Source organism: Pygocentrus nattereri, chromosome 11, assembly GCF_015220715.1.
Source record: "Pygocentrus nattereri isolate fPygNat1 chromosome 11, fPygNat1.pri, whole genome shotgun sequence".
NCBI lineage: Eukaryota > Metazoa > Chordata > Actinopteri > Characiformes > Serrasalmidae > Pygocentrus > Pygocentrus nattereri.
The window spans coordinates 33,281,376-33,302,206 of NC_051221.1; the positions used below are offsets into that span (position 1 = coordinate 33,281,376).

General features: G+C 37.7%; 1 protein-coding gene across 5 annotated transcripts in view; it reads right to left on the reverse strand.

Annotated features, from left to right (window-relative positions):
• The window catches only part of eps8l2 (EPS8 like 2), a 46,191-nt gene that overhangs the window by 768 nt on the left and 24,592 nt on the right, over positions 1–20,831 (reverse strand). For 3 of the 5 annotated variants that reach the window (XM_017706713.2, XM_017706714.2, XM_017706712.2), the window contains 17 exons: positions 17,572–17,636; positions 12,401–12,562; positions 11,584–11,733; positions 10,347–10,426; positions 10,082–10,191; positions 7,812–7,888; positions 7,583–7,709; positions 7,347–7,435; positions 5,697–5,771; positions 5,461–5,609; positions 3,885–4,038; positions 3,344–3,378; positions 2,900–3,005; positions 2,684–2,812; positions 2,421–2,502; positions 829–1,012; positions 282–414 (listed from right to left, as the gene is read on the reverse strand). In XM_017706713.2, coding sequence (XP_017562202.1) covers positions 282–414; positions 829–1,012; positions 2,421–2,502; positions 2,684–2,812; positions 2,900–3,005; positions 3,344–3,378; positions 3,885–4,038; positions 5,461–5,609; positions 5,697–5,771; positions 7,347–7,435; positions 7,583–7,709; positions 7,812–7,888; positions 10,082–10,191; positions 10,347–10,426; positions 11,584–11,733; positions 12,401–12,562; positions 17,572–17,636 — 1,907 coding nt within the window. Of the gene's footprint in view, positions 1–281; positions 415–828; positions 1,013–2,420; positions 2,503–2,683; positions 2,813–2,899; positions 3,006–3,343; positions 3,379–3,884; positions 4,039–5,460; positions 5,610–5,696; positions 5,772–7,346; positions 7,436–7,582; positions 7,710–7,811; positions 7,889–10,081; positions 10,192–10,346; positions 10,427–11,583; positions 11,734–12,400; positions 12,563–17,571; positions 17,637–18,529; positions 18,605–18,869; positions 18,984–20,831 lie in introns of those variants that run through there. The other 2 variants (XM_037542508.1, XM_017706718.2) reach the window with 2 other exon arrangements.

Below are 20,831 nucleotides of genomic sequence, written 5' to 3' on the forward strand. Positions count from 1 at the left end.
ATGGTTAGCTTTGGAAAACAACATGTCTTATGTCATTATGATGTTTATAAGTGACTTCACTCATTTTCAGAGCTAAAATGAATGACACAAAAGGGGCAAATGGAAAGCATTCCAATAACAAAACACAAACAACAGTGAGACTGGAGTTTGAACTGTAAGAGAGAGACTGTACGGGGCATTTAATTCCCGCATTCTTGGGTAGCAGGCGAGTTATCTGCGGTTACTTTAGGTTATCTGTAGTTGACTGTTTGCCTCTCTGTGTAGTGTAAAAGGTAACTGACCTCTAGCAGTGATTTCTGCACAGTGAGCTGGCTGTAGACACGTGACCCTTCGTCTCCACACACAGCCTTCAGCTCTTCCTTTTCCAGAGAAAACAACTGAGCCCCGCTCAGAACACCCAAACAGTCCACCGTCCTGAAACACACACACAGACATGAACAGTTTTACAGACACAGATGCACAGGCAACTCAGTCATCAAGAAACAGGTTTATGTAAGTGAATATGTAATATCATACTGATAAAGTGATGTTTATTGTATTTGCTCTCTTCAGTTTTAGGTATTTCCTTTCTATTAAATTCCTTTTTTTAAACTGCAGAGCGCATCAACGTGTCTCAACATAATCCTTTTAGATAAACCAATAGCTGCAGAGCAATTTCTTGGTATAAAGGCCTTTATGGAGACCAGTTGTTCAGACAGGGTTTTCTCCAGATGGACAGTGTGCTCTTCGATTAAAGGCATCAGACCCTGCGCTCTAGAACTCTCTTCAGTGGCACAGAAAAAGATTCCCAATAACAGGATGTTCTCACACATGGCAAAATGAACGTACGGTTTGGAGAAGCCTTTGGCGTTGAGCCAGGCAGCGACCTCAGCAGAGGTGGACTTCAGTGTGAGGGGGATGGCACGACTGGAGTGACGCTCCACTTTAAAGTTGCGTGCTGGTTGCTGTTTCTTATTTGCTGTGATCCGTTTCAACAGCTCATCGTTCACTTCATCCATCTGATGAGTGCGGGCTGAGAGAGGGAGACAGAGAAGGAGAGGGTAAGAGAGATGGACAGAGGGTGTTTGAGTGATGTAAAACCTTCCTGCAGTGTGCTTTGTTAAATGTTACCAACATTTGATTGCAAGCATTACAAACACTACACACAGTGTAATTTTCAGTGAATTTTATGATCATACCAGCACTGATACATTAGTTAGTACTGTTTCAAAAAAGCCCACCAACAATCACTTCCCACTGATGCATTGGTGCAGTACCAGTCCAGCATTTAGACACACTTGATTAAATGTATATTTTTCATCATCTAAAAGTTCATTTGATACAAAACCAAAATGCTTGAAATGTGCTCCTAATATGAATATCAACCTTACAGTTTTGAGGGAAGCATTTCGTGTGGCATTTCAAGTCAAAAGGAGGATAAAAAAAGACACTTTTCATTTGTTTAGGTCTTTGGTCACTGCCCAGTTTGATATTGTTATAGTTTTGAGGCATTATAAAATGTGAAAAATGAAGAAAACACTTCATAAGTTTGTCAAAGCTTTTGTGGTTTTATAAGTGTTCTTTAGTAAAAGCAATGGTTCTATTTAAAACACATGGATAATGTGTTGTATATGGTTTTACACAGAACCTTTCTGAAAATGGCTCTATATAACATCAAAAACTATTTTTCTATTGTTACAAGCTTGACATCAAAAGCAGAACCTTTTTTGCTATACAAACCATTTGAAAAAGGTTCTACAGAACGATACACATGTCCATCAATCTGAAGAACGGTTTACTGTGCAAAGAACCATTTAAGCAAGAAAACAGTTCTAGACAGAACTCATGGTTCTAAATAGAACCATTGCCTTTGCTAAAGAATTCTTATGTGTGTATATAACTGGATTTTAAACCCACCCGAAAGAAATTGAGAGATTTTATTCTTTTATGGTACCAACCACCAAGTTTTACAAAACTCTGTACAATTTAATACTGAATATAAAATCAGTCAAAAGGCATGCTTCTTTCAAAATCTGGAAAGCTGATTGGACTGTATACATGTTATAAATATCAGAGCGTCTTCGTTAGTCTGCTATTGGTTATAGTGAATAAAGACATTTCTGAGATAAGACAATTATGAGATTTTACACTATGTGTAAATATTTTGATCCAAGTGAGAAAATCTATAGGCTGTTCCTCAAGTGCCAAATTTTAGAAAGAAATTTTCAATATGATCTCCTTTTAATTGAATTTTCTTCTCTGACATGCTTAACACATGTTTGAAATCAGCGTGAGACTCCAGTAATTTTCTCCACAATTTCTTTTCTTTTGGAAGTTTTTAAAATATCATTATATATGCTAAAATAGGGCTGTTTCCACAGTATAAATGGTCAGATTTTAAAAACAAGTAACATAAACTGAGGATCCATAAACAAACTCACTATCTTTATCGCGTGGTGATCTTGGCATGTCGAAACTGTCTCCTCTCCCCAAAGAACCAGAGGGAGATGAACCTTTATAGGGCTACAGAGAGAGAGAGAGAGAGAGAGAGAGAGAGAAAGAGAGGGTGAGAGAGAGAGAGAGAGAGAGAGAGAGAGAGAGAGAGAGAGAGAGAGAGAGAGAGCGAGAGAGAGAGAATCAGGAATGAGACGGTCCTCATAGTGCAGTGACAGTGCAGAGGGGATGGTGAGACAGTAGGAGTTACCTGGTTGTACATTGGGTCCATGCCGTGAAGTTCCTCTGGCGTAACTACATCAAGCACGTTGTAGGGTACATACCCAGCTTGGCCACTCCTGTTCCTCAACTTCCACCACTGCTTATCATCCTCAATTACCTTCATACAAACAACTTCTCATCAGTAAAGCTCATCAACCCTGCTCCCAACCCAACTCCCAAACAACTCTCTCTCTTTCTCCCTCACCTCTAAAATCTCGTCTTGAAGGACAGAGAGCTCATTGGCATTGCGGGCCACAAAGTGGTAGCGGATCTTGGCATATTTCCTGCTGGGGGAAGGTGCTGTGTAGGACCTGCATGGGAAATCCACAGTCAGTGAAGCACATTCCTTTATAGGTTTTACTCGTGTTAATCAAGCCATTCTAATTTTCTGTAAACTAAGCAAGACAAAAGAGTCCCATATCAGCATTTAAGTGAATCTTTCACCAGCAAGTCAGTAATGACATTATAATAAGTCAGTAATAACATTTTTTCCACAAGCCCTACAATGACTCAATTATTTGTATAAAAAGTAGGAGGGAAAAAAGTATATTTAACACACACACACACACACACACACACACACATATATATATGTATATGTATATTATTATATATATATATATTGTTGATGTAACTGGTTTGGACTCACCCGTTTGATGACAGTGAGGACTGTGAGCCGAAGAACTGTAAAAAGAGAAAGGCAAAAGTAATATTTGCTGGCATAACAGTGGAGGTTACAGTGGGATAATGCACATTCTAATCTATTCAAGGAGATTTCAGATTTTTTCTGTAACATTCAATCTTTAAAATGTAAATAAAGTAATTTAGTAAAATGCTGTGTTCTAAATAAATGTACAGAATCAGAATTGGTAACAGTGGTGGTGATAGCAACTAAAGGTATCTAAAAGCTTCCTAGCACAAAGCTATTATATGAAATGTTTACAAGTATGCTGTCATACCCAAACTACCAACAATTTAACATCATCAACAGTGCATAGAAAAACATGTCATGTGTAGATTCATTGGTTGTTTTAAATAGCATACAAAATGACTGTATTAATGTTTGTGCCCTCTGGTTTAACATTAAACACTCTGAATAATTTTACATCTCAACTCCAAAAAAATTATGTAGTCATTTAGAAAAACTTGTGGAATTCAGCTTTAGCCAAACAGATGTGAACAGATCTCACCTCTTCTTTCCTGTACTCTGATGATGAGGGGGACATTGATGTAGAACACTCTGTCTCCCATGGTGATGTGCGGAATGGTTCCACTGGAGGCTCCCAGCCATTCCTAAACCTTGGGACGTAGAGAGGAGCACACTGGTCCCTTGGCCAATCAGCTCTGAGAGAGAGAGAGAGAGAGAGAGAGAGAGAGAGAGATAGAGAGATATATCCTTCAAATCTCAAACATACTTTAGAAAAGTAACTTTCTACTAGGCTGAAGATCTAGTGTTCCCTATCTTCAGTAGCATATCACTGCTGTCAGACCAAAATCTTGTATCTTTAAAATGGTAACTTTATGGGAGAAGGAAAAAACATACTTTACTTTTAATGTAAGTCAATGGAATCAGACATTTTCCCAAGTAATTTTGGGCCATTTGTTTTTGTCCATTCATCATGACATTTTCACAATATAAACAACAGTAGGTATATTCAAATTATGTAAACAACTGAAAACGATGACAAAAATGGAGATTGGAGGTTTTGGTCTAACAGCAGTGATATGTGACATTACAGAGTTCAGAGAGGAATGTAAAAGACATAGGGGGGTGGGGGATATGCCACATGAATTTAAAGACAAATTAATGTTTCATGTCTGTTAGTGGTGGAGGTCTACAGTTAGCTGCAAAAAATATTTAGTTACAGTAGTTAGCCCTTTAAGGCCAAAATGTGGCTATTTCTGCCATTAAATCTGCTGCGCTCGATTAATAATGTGAAATTCATAGATTTTTATAATGAGATCTTACTGGTCCTAACTGTGCTTTGAATGAGTTTGAATGCTTGCTAAGAAAAAAAAACATAGAACAATAAAACAACAAAAGAACAGTCTTACATACTATACAGTAATAGAAAATACAATAGCACAATGCTGGCTTTACTGTAGCGAACATGCATGCACCGTGCAACTATGCTGGAGACAGACATTAAAGGGGCTTTCACCAAAGTCTCTGAATGTACTGCCAGTGGGACACTTGGTTTGATAAACACTAATTAGTGACGGTGTTGTAACCGAGAAAGATAAATTACTGTTAAACAAGCTTTGTAACTCAGTCGTGTTACAAAAGTCAATCATTGTTATTATTATTCTATCAGGATTTCACATTAATGAGGCACCCCTAAAAATCTGATATGTCAGAAAAAAGTCTTATCAAGCAGGAAATAGTACATGCAGTAAAATGCTAAAGTTTGGTTGTGCCCGGTAAAATGACATGTTTTGTTGATTGATAAGCTAAAATCCTCTATGGAGAACACACCTCTGCACAGTTTAATGCACAATTACTGGTTTTCGATAAATGTAATATACTGGAAAAAATAGAACATGAAATGTGGGCTGTGCAAAAGTTATGGCCCATTTTAAACTTATATTATTAAGTTGAACACTAAAATAAAACTGTGCTGAAATGTGCTTTATGGCAGTTTTAGAGCTTGATAAAGCAAAGTTCACTGCAGGTTGATTATTTTACATGTGCTTTAATTGTGTCACCCAAAAAAAAAAAGCCAAAATTAATCCAGATCAAAAGATTACAGTCAGGAGAAGCACTACCTGGGTCGTGTCCAGCCATCTCCCAGAAGCTCAAAGATGGTCATCTCTTTAGGGGACAGGTGACCTCTCAGAAAGTCCACTGCATCTCGGGACAGATGAGGGGAGATGACTGAGCGAGGCAGCTCAGGAGTTCCACAGCTCTGCAGCACCTACAACATCACATTACACAAACACAGTGAAAACACAGCTGTGTATGTATGTATCAGTGTGTGTGATTGTGTGTATATAATACTCACCATCTCCAGGGGTCCAAACAGGAAGTGGACAAGCTCTGAAGCACTGGGGTTCTGGATGTGCTTTTTCAATTTGGCCTGTAGAGGGAACACAGAGTCAATAAATACATGCACTGCCACTGCTAAACTCCACTTTCCATGTAAATGACTTTTTGCAAAAAAAAATGCTTTACATAATGTCATATAACATTTTCTGACAAAAATTCATTTTGGTTTATCCATAAAATAATGTGTTTGACCTGTTTTCATACCTAATTTAATATATGTCATATAGCCCATATATCTTTGGCTTTCCTGACCTTTCCATCAGCATCACCTCTACCTAATTAGTCTAAAAGTCTAAATTCTGTTGTATGCATGCCTAGCATCAGCCATTAACATAGTAAAATCACACAGGCTCTTGCATATTATCACTTTAATGTCAGCTCTGCTGTCTTGTCACAAAATCACAGGCAAGCTTTATACTGAGTAGTACTTTATAAATGATCCTTGGTGGTCTGTTTTTGCGGTCTCACTGTGGCTATGTGCATATGATAAGCCTCAAGGTCATTACCATAAAGCACAAGTGGACTGAGGCCATTCAATCAATCGGACCACAAAACAAAGTACAAACAAAGCGAACTGAGATTACCTTGAAAGGTGGTCTGAGTTCAGTTTGTTTTTGGGAATATTTAGAGGAGTTTAAGTTTGTTTGGTGTGTTCACATCAATCCACAAGACAGACACTGTAACGGTCCAAGTGTGAAAATGCCCTACGGTGTTGGAGTGAGGGAGATACACAGGCTGTGATTTTTGATATTCAAGCTGTGATTAATCCTTGTGTGCATGATGAATAGCCAATCACATGAAACAAGAGGAGGAGCCACCAAAGAAGGAAAGAGAAAACATATTTTCTGAAAATATAGAAAGTAAAGCTTTCATAACAGTAAAAATGCAATGCTATCAGCAGGGTTAGATCCAAACAAACTTAAAGTTAGTTGGGTAAGCAAGAAATACTGCATCGTGAGACAGAGCCCTTGATCCAGAGTGATGTAACTTATTAGAACCACAAACGAGCATCCAAACTTCAGCAATACACAGTAGGGGCCCAAATAAATCCTGTTTAGAGCTTCCAAAAGCTAGAGCCAGTCATGTTATTATTGTTGTTGTTGTTGTTGTTGTGTGAGAGAGATTACATTTCTCTGACATTCTCTGCCATGTTCTTTCTATACCTCTATATCTCTCCATCATGCTGTTGGTAGTTACTGAATGATAAGCCTTTTTAAAACCACATCTTAAACAACATCTTAAAGCCCATTATTCTGTAATTACATGGACTACAATACTGTTAGGCTGAGTTATAGTGATGTGTCCTGGCCATTTAAAGGGTTTATTTAATCATATTAATATAATTATAAGCCTGCAGTTTAACAGAGAAGTAAAACTGACCGTTAATTAACACAGGATAGCATATATAAACATGTTGTACTGTTGCATTTGAGTGTGAGTAGTCTTATTAAGGCCTTGGCGGGTGCAGCACCACAAAACCGCTGGCAGTGATTGCAGAGAGAGACGTTAAGGGTTCCACAGTGAGCATGTGTTTGAGTTGTGGGTGTGACAGTGAGGTAGGAGAGAATGAATCAGGCACTGTGCTGCAGCCTAGAAAGACACTCACCAGCAGATTGAAGGAGAGCTTCAGCTTCTGAAGGCTGTCGATGAACTCCGCCTCAGATGGAGGTTTGGCTCTTAGAGTTAACATCCCCTCTAAACAGAACCACAGAGCAGCAATACAAGCCATCATCGCACACACATAAACAAAAGAGTAATATGCAAATGTTAAATTACTAAAGAGTAATGGCTTCTAAAGGAACAAACTGAATGAATGCATGTCTGAGAGATGACCAGAAATACCTGCTGGTCCTCTTTTCTTATTTTTCCTGCTTTTGTTGCGCTGGTTGAGCTGGGCAAAGGCTTCTGCTGCTTTTTGTAGCCGGGCCACAAAGATCTCAATGTCGTCCAGGGCACAATTTAGGATTTGCTAAACAACGCAAACAAACAGTTTGAGAAAGCCACCTCAGTTACATCATTAAGGCCAGCCTCATGCCACCATTCATCCAGCTTCAGTGATAGGAGCACTCACCACATCCTTCTCAATGCGCTGGGCAAGTTTCTCATGGGACTCTGGGTCCTGCTGAGCTGAATCTCGTCTCTCTGCATCTAACAGATGAAAATACATAGATTTTTAAAGAATATTCAATCAATAATAGGAAGAGGAGAGCAACACAATAATATTTATCATTATAATTATAAATCAAATCATAGTATGCTTTTTATGCATATTGTGAATGTGATCAGTACTTAAAGAACACTGACCAATTGCATGTGTTATCATGAAGAGAACATATTTAGTTAAGTTTAACTGGATTTAGTGCAGCTCAGTATGTGAAACGTTGGTAAAAATCACTGTTTGATACCGTTGGTCTCATAGTTCTCTGAGAGACTGAATCTGCAGAGAGATGGAATCTGCTGAAGACTGCTGTGCCATCATACAAAGTGCCATCAGGAAAGTAGTTTCAAAGACTGAAATCCCCCAAATGCATAACCATCATTACTGCTGATTAAAAATGACATTCATCACATGTACAGTCATATGCAAGAGTGTGTGCACCCCGCTCAAATGACATTTTATTGATTTTCTGAATAAAAATGAACAGAGAACACACTTCTCCACTTATATGGACAATTACTGTTTATTTGCTTTGTTTGGCCTGTACAAAAGTTTTAGCACTTTTAGTATTTTATGTTTTATTTATACAATATGTTAAACTCAGATAAACTCGCAGATAAATTGTGCACAGGAAATCTGCAAAAAGTGCCATATTTAAGTGCGTTCTCTGTAGAGAATGTGTTCACTTATTTTCACTTGGAAAATCGACAAAGCATTTTGACCAGGGTTGATCAAACTTTTGCATACAACTGTATGTATTGTCCTGAACATGTATTTTTTTTCTTTAATACAGTAAAATGACATCATAAACCACGATAAACGTTATTTAATTGTGATAACTAATTATTATATTGGCACATGCCTAATTGTAATAAATATTAGACATTCTGAAAATGTCTTGAAGTATCGTGAAGTTACATTTTTGCCACTTCTAAAAACTGGAGTAAATCTCTGACTTTTACGATTAGATTATGGTCTTAACTGATTTTTTTATCATTATATATAGACAATGAATATGAATTTTACTGTGACCCAAAAAACTTTATTGGAGATTATTAGAATATACACTAAATTGCCAAAAGTATTAGTTCATTTGCCTTCACACGCATATGAAATTGCGTGAGATCCCATTCTTAATCCATAGGGTTTAATGTGATGTTGATGTTGAAGTTGGACGAGAAGGCGTGGCTCTAATTCATCCCAAAGGTGTTCTGTCAGGTTGAGGTCAGGACTCTGTGCAAGCCAGTCAAGTTCTTCCACATTTATGGACCTTGCTTTGTGCACCGCAGTCATGTTGGAACAGGAAGGGACCCACAAAGTTGGGAGTATGAAATTGTCTAAAATCTCTGCTGAAGCATTAAGAGTTCCTTTCACTGGAACTGAGGGGCCGAGCCCAACTCCTGAAAAATACACACCATAATCCCCCTTCCACCAAACTTTACACTTGGCACAATGCAGTCAGACAAGTAACTGGCAACTGCAAACCCAGAGTCATCCATCGGATTGCCAGATGGAGAACCGTGATTCATCACTCCAGAGAACACGACTCCACTGCTCTAGAGTCCATCGCCGGCTCTTTACATCGCTGCATTCTAAACTTTGCATTGCGCTTGGTGATGTAAGACTTGGATGCAGCTGCTGAGCCTTGAAACCCATTCCATGAAGCTCTCTATGCAGTTCTTGAGCTAATCTGAAGGCCACATGAAGTTTGGAGGTCTGTAGTGACAGACTGCAGAAAGTTGGTGACCTCTGCACACTAAATGCCTCAGCTGACCCCGCACTGTCATTTTACGTGGCCTACCACTTCGTGGCTGAGTTGCTGTCATTCCCAATCACTTCCACTTTGTTATGACTGACAGTTGACTGTGGAATATTTAGTAGCGAGGAGATTCCATGACTGGACTTCACTGAGCTCCTGAGAGCGACCCATTTCTTCACAAATGTTTGTAGAAGCAGTCTGCATGCCTAGGTGCTTGGTTTTATACACATGTGGCCATGGATGTGATTGGAACACCTGAATTCAATGATTTGGATGGGTGAGTGAATACTTTTGGAAATATAGTGTATTACAATCCATTTTAATCAATTCCTAGTTCAGATCAATGCATGACAATGTCCTGATACATTTTCACCCATAATGAACATTTGTCATGTATTTGAGTGTTCATTTGTGTGTGGCTCACTTTTCATGTCCATAGCTGCCACACGACCTTTGGCTCCTGGGTTGGAACTTTTAGATTCTGAGGGGGGGATGATTGTCTCTCGTTGCCGCTTCATCTTCTCCTGGTTCATCCTGGAGGATAAGTGAGACATCAGAGAATAGTGTCAGAACTTCCTTGCAGTCCACTGAACACGAGCATGATTACTAAACCATGTCTTGGTCAGACTGTGTAAAATGATGGACAGTGTTAACAGGCTTGGATTTACAGTTATGAACTGAAGACTCACTTTAGTGTCTGAGGTCTCATCTTCTTTCCATGTTTACTGTCTCCCAGAGCGCTATCAATGTCAGCGTGCACTATCTCCGCCTGACAAACACAAACACACACACACACACACACACACACACACTTCAAAATGAGGCTTACAACCAGTGCTCTACAAATGGGCATACTGCAAATGGGCATTTTGTTGTTTTCCATACTTTAAAATACTATTATGATTATTCTAAAATAGCACATACAGATTAATGCAAAAGTTTGAACACCACCATTCAAAATATGTTTTGTTGATTTTTTTTTGTCAAAGGTCTTTTTATTATTTTGAATGAGTTATTACATTAAAGAAATAAAATAAAATAAGACCCCAAATCCTCCCACTCCCTATTGCACCTATACATTCTCTTCTTTAAAATAAATGCATATATAAGCAAATACAAAATAGTAAAGGTGGCTCTAACAGTCAAAATGAGAAAAAAAATAGCAGCAATAACAAAAACAGTGGTAATGTTTTTTTGATTTAATAAGAGAAAATAAGTGAACACATCCTCGACAGAATCAACAAAACATCATTTGGTCAGGTACACTCAAACTTTTGCATGTAACAGTATGAACTTATTACAATTAAAAATACAGGCCTTCTGTCAGAAAAAGCTGTTTAGACTTACTCTAACAACACAGCTGACTGGCTGGCACAAACACATTAACAAGGACAGACATTCCACTAATTAACTTTTAACAAGGAACACAAGTAATTAGAATGAAAGAATGACTGGCTCTGTTTACACTTGGAACTAACATCCGACTATGGCGATTAGATCATCATCCAATCCAGACACAGAACAAGCACACTCCCCCTTTTTAAATCCAGCTTCTTAGTCCAGATACTGATTAGATCTCTTATACTTGTGCAATGTTTATATGTTTAAATCAGACTGGTGACTACCTCAGGATCAGGGTAACTAGATCTGAACACACTCACTAACACAGTTACACTTGGTTTTAAATGCATATCTGCACAGCATCCAGACACAGTCAAGTCAAGTGTAAACAGGGCAATTGTGCTTCAGCATTTTAAAATGCCCTGCCTTGTGATGGACTAGCAACCTGTACAGGGTGTTTCCTGCCTCCCGCCCAGTGACCGCTGGGACAGGCTCCAGCACCCTCCTTGAGCCAGAAGGATAAGGTGATTTAGATGATGAACTGATTAATTTTAAAACTCAAGCCTTCATCAGTGTGTGTCTCACCTCCACCTCATCGCAGCAGAAGAAGTGTATGTCTGGTTTGTGCTGTTCGTTATCCTGGCAGACCAGCAGCAGGACAGACGGGTAGCGCGTCTTATTCAGCACTGTCTGACTGTGATGCACTGTGGAGAGAGGGAAGTTTTCCAATTCCTCCTGAGAGAGAGAGAGAGAGACAGAGAGACAGAGAGAGAGATTAAGAAATATAATAGAAAGACAGAAAAGAAAGCAAGAAAGAAATATTATGCACTGCAAAGGTTCAAAAAGCTAATACAGTAACTCTGAATATCTTTACCGCTGTGCACAAGGCAAAATGTTTAAACCTGTTTATCTTGATAGTAATTGTGTTTTTTAGTCTCAATACAAATAAACAATGATGCGGTAAAAACGAACAAAACCTTAATGTTTTGTAAAATTGGTTGAGATCTTGAGAGCTGGTCAGAACAGGTTTGGTTCCAGATATTAAAGGTCTCTAAATGGTCACACTGATACCGACTGAGAAAGAAATCAAATCAACCAGCCAGCATTGCAGTCATGATTACACAATAGAGCCAATGAGCATAAAACATCAAGGCCACAATTAACACCCCATTCAGCTAATTCAGCTGTTCAGTTTAGAGGATTACACATCAGCAGAAATAACTTGTTACAAGTTCTTTAAAGAGATTTCCAAGTTAAAATACATTTTTTACATTCGCTCTTGCATCGGTTAATGTGCTAATAACCTAATTTTGATACCCACCAAATCTGCACTCGCATGTCCTCTCACTCTGGACTCTACACACACACAAACATAGAACTCATGAACACATGAAGCACTCACCATTGTATCACAGTCCAGAAGCTTGATGGCCTTGTCGCTGACCTGCAGCAGCATCTCTTGGGTCCAGATTTTATCTTTCGAGTCCAGCAGGATCAGTTTCTTCACTGCATCATCTATGGTGGCTATGGACTCTGTCTTGTCCATTATAAATGTGGAAAGATGCTGAAAAAAAAGATATTAATATCTTATTGTTTGTTTATCTAAAACAAGGGTGGGGAATGTAGGGGTCAGAGTCCATAGTTTGGTGATTCTCCAAACTGGGTTCACCACCACTGATCTAAAAGGATCAGGTGATTAATCAAGCAGTTGTTTAAAAGAACATTGTGAAAATGGTAATGTTTCCTATAGCAGAAAGTTTCAGAAAGTTGTTATCTGTACAAACTAGCAGGCCTAATCATCACTATCACAGTTATTTTCCTCAATCCAGTAGATTTCACAGACATATGTTTATATTGCAACAAAATACAACACAATTTATTGAGTTGTCCTTTACGTCTTTGGTAATGCAGCTGAAGCTAACAGGCAAACCCATCCAAATCATTGAATTAAGGTGTTCCAATCAATTCCATGGGCACAGGTGTATAAAACCAAACACCTAGGCACACAGAAGGCTTCTACAAACATTTCTGAAAGAATGGGTCGCTCTCAGGAGCTTAGTGAATTCCAGCTTGGTACCGTGATAGGATGCCACCTGTGCAACAAGACCAGTCATGAAACTTCCTCACTACTAATATTCCACAGTCAACTGTCAGTGCTTTTATAACAAAGTGGAAGCGATTCGGAACGACAGCAACTCAGCTGCCACGTGCCAGGTAGGCCACATAAAATGACAGAGCGGGGTCATTTTACTTGGGCCCTCTTGTCCAACATCAGTATCTGACCTCACAAGTGCACTTCTGTAAGAATGGTCAAAATCTTTCATAAACACATTCCTAAACCTTGTGGAAAGCCATCCCAGAAGAGTTGAAGCTGTTATAGCATGTTTTGTTGAGTTTCTATGTGAAAACAAGTGAACATATCCTCTATAGAGAACACACTTCTGCACATTTTAATGCCCAGTCACTGTTTTATTTGCTTTATTTGCTATTGGGAAAAAATAAAGCATAAAATGTGGCCTGTAGAGGATGTGTTGACTTATATCCAATTAGAAACTAAATAAAACTTGATCTGACTGGGGATATTCACACTTTTGCATACAACTGTATGTCCAAAATGAATAATGCTAACATCTAGTACTCACAGAGAATTGGCAGTGTTGACTGGATGCTGAAATACAAAGAAAACTAGAGTACTCAGAAAAAAAGACAAGTATTTGTAAGTATTTGAGACACAATATTTAATTATGCAAGGCCAAAATGTATAAATGTATATATTTAAATATGACCACGAAATAATTTATGGTATGACAGCCATCAATTTGTGAAATGGCACAGCCATCAAACAACAACACTTTGACAGGAAAAAGTCTTATAAGTCTCATCTTCATTTCAGCAGCTCGTACTTATAGAAACAGTAAGAAAAAACAAATACAAAAAAAGGTAAATAAAGAGAGAAATAGCCTGCTTTCAATTCTAACTACCTTGCTGCCAAAAGGAAGCTTGGAAGTACCCATGTATTTATCAGTGGTGTGTCATGGTGATGGCCACACCTTCTCATTGTCTCAGTTGTTCAGAAGTTCTTTAGGCCTTCTGTTACAGCCATGCAAACAGAGTTCAAAGACTAGAAAATTACAGAGAGACTGCACGATTGCAAAATTCGGAATCAACAGTTCACAAAGAATAGCTGGAATGTGGTATGAAACCACAGCAACAACCTTTTCATACTCTGCACACCCACATCAAGGCGGATCAGGCATTTGGCCAACCACTTGTAAAACTACTGGGCCGATACCCCACCATGTTCAATATAATGCAGACTGCTCATTCCAGAAGAAAGGAATCTCTGCTCTATCAAAACAATTCTGGAGGCACCCTTGCTGCACACCTTTTGTCAACTTGTGTGTGTGTGCATACATTGGTACATAGGAAATAGTGAGATCATATCAAAATAAGCAGGGATGCTGCTACCACCACATCTGACCCATATCTAAGGTTAAACTCCAACAGAGCAGTATTTATTTAAAACATCCTCCATAATTGATAAAAACCCTGCTCCTTCTGAGTGCCAGAGGGTTTCGCATTACCCACATGCATTAAACATCTAATTTAACCACACGCACATTTATCTGCATGTCTGATCGAAGTCTCCTCTAAGGCTGAAGAGTTTTCAACAGGCTTTGAAAGATGATTGGAACTCAGTTAGAGTCTAATCGCCCAAGTAATGAAATGAAAACAGGTAAGCAGGAGGCGGACTACAGCTACAGTTATGAAGCCAGTTAACCCCTTACCAAGGCAAAGTTTTATTACACACTATAACCTACAACCCCAATTCCAATGAAGTTGGGACGTTGTGTAAAACATAAATAAAAACAGAACATGATGATTTGCAAATCCTTTTCAACCTATATTCAATTGAATACACTACAAAGGCAAGATATTTAATGTTCAAATGGATAAACTTTATTGTTTTTGCAAATATTCACTCATTTTGAATTTAATGCATGCAACACATTCCAAAGAAGGTGGGACAGGGGCAACAAAAAACTGGGAAAGTTGAGGAATGCTCAAAAAACACCTGTTTGGAGAGTGTCATGACTGGGTATAAAGGGAGCATCTCTGAAAGGCTCAGTCGTTCACAAGCAAGGATGGGGTGAGGTTCACCACTTTGTGAACAACTGCATAAGAAAATAGTCCAACAGTTTAAGAACAATTCATTTCTCAATGTGCAATTGCAATGAATTTTGGGATTTCATCATCTACAGTCCATAATATCATCAAAGTCACAACCACTCTATGTTTACTTAGTTTCCAGTCAATGTTCTGAGCAGAGTAGATCCAGTCCAGATCTATTATCTATATCATATAATCCACTTGCATAAGGAAAGGAAAGAAAATAAATGAAGGTGGGTAATTGAGGTTGAAAGAGTAAAATCCTTCCCCAAGGTTTCGTTCCAATTGCATGGCTTCTCTAATTAGTTCAAAATCAGCACTGTGAGTCTGAAATGGTGTATAGCTATAAAGACGCGGTTACTGAGAAAATGAAATAGACAAAAAAAAGAACATTTAAAGAGTTCATTTGCAAAAACGATTAAAGCTATCTTTTAAAACAAGCTGACTGTCATAAGTTATTCTTAATATACAGCACATTTTAAACCCTAAATACGTTTTTGTCACAAAAGCTGTTATTGTGCATTATTAAGGCATTGTAGGTTCAGGTTTTACAGCAAAAACAGTCAACCATTGTAGTTCTCCAGGAGAACCCAATAAATCCACTTAGCGAATCATCGCGCAGTATTTAGGTCATGTGACACTACACTGCTGAAAACTGTTTTAGACAAACAGCTCCCTTCTCCCTACACTGTGTAGTATGTAAGTGTTAAAATACTAGCTACAGCATCTAAACAGAGCACAGCAGGTCTGACAAAGAGCCACTTAAAAGTACAAATACAACATTTTGGTGTAAAAGGTAAAATTTTCCTACATAGTGCATTGTGTGTCGAGCAGTGATTTGTTTAACATTCAGCTTTAGGACTTTCACAGGAATGATCTTATACATGTACAGAATCCTGTATCCATTAAATGCCTTTAACTCTGAAATATGAAATGACCACTGGAGTTCTGGATCTGTTTTTGCAAAAATAAATAATAACAATAATAATAATAATAATAATAATAATAATAATAACTATTTCTCCAATAAAGTGTAATTTTGTAAGTTAGCTGTATTTTGCAGAGTTATTTTTACTTAATCAAAACAACTCAATGACTGATACCTGGAATGCACAATAAAAAATGATTTATGAAAATTCATTAAAATTGAGATATCTGATTTTGCAAAATAACTCCTTATTTGTACAATAAACTTGGAGGTGTGGACCCCCCCCCCTTCAGATTCCTTTGCAAAACTGAAAGCAAGTCACCTGAAAAAAATGTAGCTGAAATAAAGACAAAATAATGAAAAATGTTACATAAGAGTTTATATGTGGACATTGAGGTGTACGTGTAATTTTCTGTTCAATGTGTTGTCTGCTTTTCTTTGTGGCGTAATTGTACATAATGGTTGTTTTACTGGATATTAAATAAATGAAAGGTCTATGACCTTTGCATGGAACTGTATGTTGAGAGTATTTTCCCAAATCTAAAAAAATACTTCAAAAAAATTAAAAATTGCATTTTATATAGGAATATCATATTATGACATCTTCACATTTTAGCGGCTAGACCTTTTGATAAAGTTGACACACAGCAGGGTTGACATTGTTATTGCAGGATCCTATACTTCCACTTTTAATGAACTACTGCTGCCTGTTGTAATCAGCTGATACTGCTTCAAACTGCACACAAATGTTCTCTAATAGAAATCAGTGCTGAAAGAGATTTGTCATGTCAAAGAGATTTGAAATGTAATCTTTAAGCTGATGGTGTGCTCAGCTATATGACAGAGCACTCAGCACTGATTCCCTCATACAGAGGAAACCTGATATAGGAGGAACCGTGTATGGGTGAGGAGAGATTACTGCTGTGTGTGCATACATGTATATCTCAGAAAGAGAGAGAGAGATAGAGAGAGAGAGAGATAAGTTACACAACAGTCATTAGAAAAGTGTGTGAGAGTGAGAGACAGAGAGTGCACAGTTAAAAATTTTTCTATGGTCACTCCACTGAGTGAACTACACCCAGATCTGTCCACTCAAACCCTAAACTAAACGCAACAGGCACAAACAACGTGACTGTTAGGACTGAAATTAATAACGGCTCGTCAATGCTAAGCGCACCAATGCAACATGACAAATACAGCGATAAAAGGGCTTTGGCACTCTGATTGAACTTGGCTGTAGAGTGAGTTAGCATGGTATCTGTCCGTATTCCAAAGACTGGACTATAATTATTTTATTGCAATGCCATACCAAAAACTGGATTGTGTGTAAACATTAACTCACAAGTTCATTGTTACTGGAAAAGCCACAAGCACTAAACTGCATTCTTCACTTCAGCACAGAAACAGAGTGATATTTAGAGAGGGAGGGAGAGAAGTGAAGAAAAGGACAGAAGGAGACAGAAGGGCTGCCTTACCTGGACATGGTACTGAGACGTCTCTTGCATGATGAAGTTTGAGTTCGAGTATTTCTTGCGTTGTTCTAAAATGGAGAAAAAAATTGTTTGTGATGCATTAACTATACCCACTGAATACACACACTGGTTAATTACTTAATTATTGATGATGCAAGAAAACAAAATTAAGAACGCTGTAATGAAGCTATAATAAGGCAATGTACTTTCTCAAATCACAGAGATTTCAAAGCTTAACAAGTTTAGGCCCATATACAAACTATTCAGCCATATTAGCTCAAACTGCAGTCTCACAGAAAAAAAAAAAAAATTAAAAAAAAAAATAAAAAAAATATATATATATATATATATATATACAAGTATTCAGATCTTAGATATTTACAAGAATTATGTCATGATCATGAGGCAGTAATAAGTTTTAAATAAAAAAAATTGTTGTCCCACATTTTCACATTAGAATGGAAACACAGACTTTTGTCCATAGGTGAAGGCTGATTTTAGCCAAATTTCAAAGCAGGAAGTGAGACTGCATCTCTGTCGCTCATGGCCACATTGTAAACAGTTAAATACCATTGTTTTGAAGTACATGTGTCCCACAATCTGATAATCAGTGTGTAAAATTTAAAACTATCACTGCTGAAACACATATTTTCTGAATTTCTTTGTTTTTTGTTATAATAAAACATATTATGATTTCATGTGTGTACAACTGTTCAAAGCATTTGTTAGTCAAGTAATAGAAAAGAGACAGACAGATGTACACTGGTAACTTTAGTTACCTGTGGGCTTAATTATTCATTTTGAGCATTATAGATGAAATACAGTGACAACCAATGTGATTTTCAGCACTGGAGATGCTGGAGCATGCCATTCAACTACAAGTAAGAAATACCCAAGTAAGTAAGTAAATAAATAAATAAATCTTGAATAATGATGACAAACATATAGAGAGCAGACTAACCTGAATGCCACATTTTGAGGTTCAGTGAGCACAGACTAGGCACATGGAATCTACCAAACAGTTATAAGGAAGTAGCTGGAGGAACATACACACGTAGACACCATACACAAACACAAGGAGAAAAAGCTTACACAGCTGAGCTCAACACCAAACAACAGTACAACTGAACTCAAACTCTTTCCCATAACATTTTCTCTTAAAATACATATAAAAGGGAGACATTCATTAGCTCTGTAAATGTTATGTAATATTCACTAAACATTTTCAATTAGACCAACAAAATGAGTCTTTCTTCCACAACAGTAGTTCATTGAAAACTATAAATAGCTCTCATTCCTACCCATCTGACCGTCATCAAATTCAATTTCCCAGCAAAATTCCGCTCAACTGCTCGAGCCCCATTAGTGACTGACTGTTGCTCTGTGCTCCAGACACATTTACAGGAAGAGCTTCACTGACAGGTCGTCAGTATACTTCAATTCACACTTTAAATTGGGGTCAAAGGTCAATTGTTACGTGATCTGCTCAGTTTAACCCTTCAGCTTCCTCCTCCTCTCTTTTTATATAGCTGTCCTCATTTGGTTTACAACAGCTGCCATAAATCAGTTCAACTGAGATGGTTTAATAAAACAATATTCACCCAGCAGCACACCCACACATGCTCACTCACACACACACACACACACACACAGAAACATGCACACACAAATACACTCACACACTCGAACAAACACACACACACACACAGTAATACACACACAGAAACATACACACAAACACACACACACACACACACAGTAACACACATACACAGAAACAGCCATCCATCCATCCATCCATTTTCTAAGCCGCTTCTCTGTCAGGGGCGTGGGGGGGTGCTGGAGCCTATCCCAGCAGTCTTTGGGTACACAGAAACATGCACACACAAACACACTCACACACAAACACATAAATATACAAAGAAACACACACAAACACACTCACATACAGACACACAACAGTCAGGTGTGCAGACACTGAGATGCTTAACTGAAAACTCACCCATCAGATGTAAGCATTATATAAAGGCAACAGTTTTTCTAATTCATGCTTTCTTTTTTGTCTTTTCGTTTGTTGTGTAGCGTAACTATAACTGAACATTATGATTCACAACAAAGTCCTCACAGTCTTCATTTCACATATTTGGTAAAAAGAACAACAGGTAAGCTCACAAAGAGGTGACAACATTTTGCCTGTAGCTGTTATTACTGTAAGGACTCTGCGAGCTGGCCAGTTGTTCTTTTTACTAATTATGGGAAATAAATCTTTGAAGACTGAGATCCACGAGTGCAGAATAGTCTTTACTTGATTAATAGAATTTTACTCGCACCAGAGTTTACTATTTTGACTTTTTTGTGAGCCAGCTAATGATCTCCTTTTTTGGTAAACAAAGCATTCAAAAATGCATTTATTCTTGAATAAATACACCTTATAATTTACTGGTAAAGCAGATTCCAAACTTTCAGTCTCATTTTTGTTCATAAGTATCCACCACATGATAGGCTAACTGGTCTGACAAAACCTTTAAAAGGTAAACTCAAAAAAACATACAAATCTCTAATGATAAACACTCAGAAAGACACTCTCAGATAACTACTCCAAAAAAAGCAGTTATCACTGGTGATAAAATCATGGCGTAATTTGTTTGATTAATCACTCATAGCTCTTTACAGGTAACACTCTCCCAAAAGTGCAGCTACCAAAGTAAGTAGAAGAAGCAATATTAAAAAATGATAAAATCCAACTTTGCAATTTAATTTAAATTTAGTTTAACCCTTGTGTGGTGTTCAGGTCTGTAGGACCCATTTTCAATGTTTATCAAAAATGATTGCAATTTATTATTATTTGATCATTTAATGTGAAGAACATATAAACTAACATTTATTTTATGACTTCACACTGTACACCCCCTACACTTTATATTACACTCTTTGTGTGTGTGTCTGTGTGTGTATGTGTTTGTATATGTGTTAAATTTCAAGTTAACTGAACCTAAAACAGTAAGCTATAAAATCATGGCAAAGGGCATAATTCAATCAGTAGGACGTACATAAAGCTATTCAAAGCATTTTGATGTGTGGCCATCCATTCTAGAGAACTTGCTGATTTTTTTCACAGTGGTGGTGATATCAGAGGTTGAGATGTCTGCAATACAAATATATCCACCTTATTTACTATCCCAAATGACCAGGGAATAAAAGAGTTTTTATATGTAAAGCTGATAATGGTGAAATCTGAAAAAAAAAACATTTTCTTTGGGGAT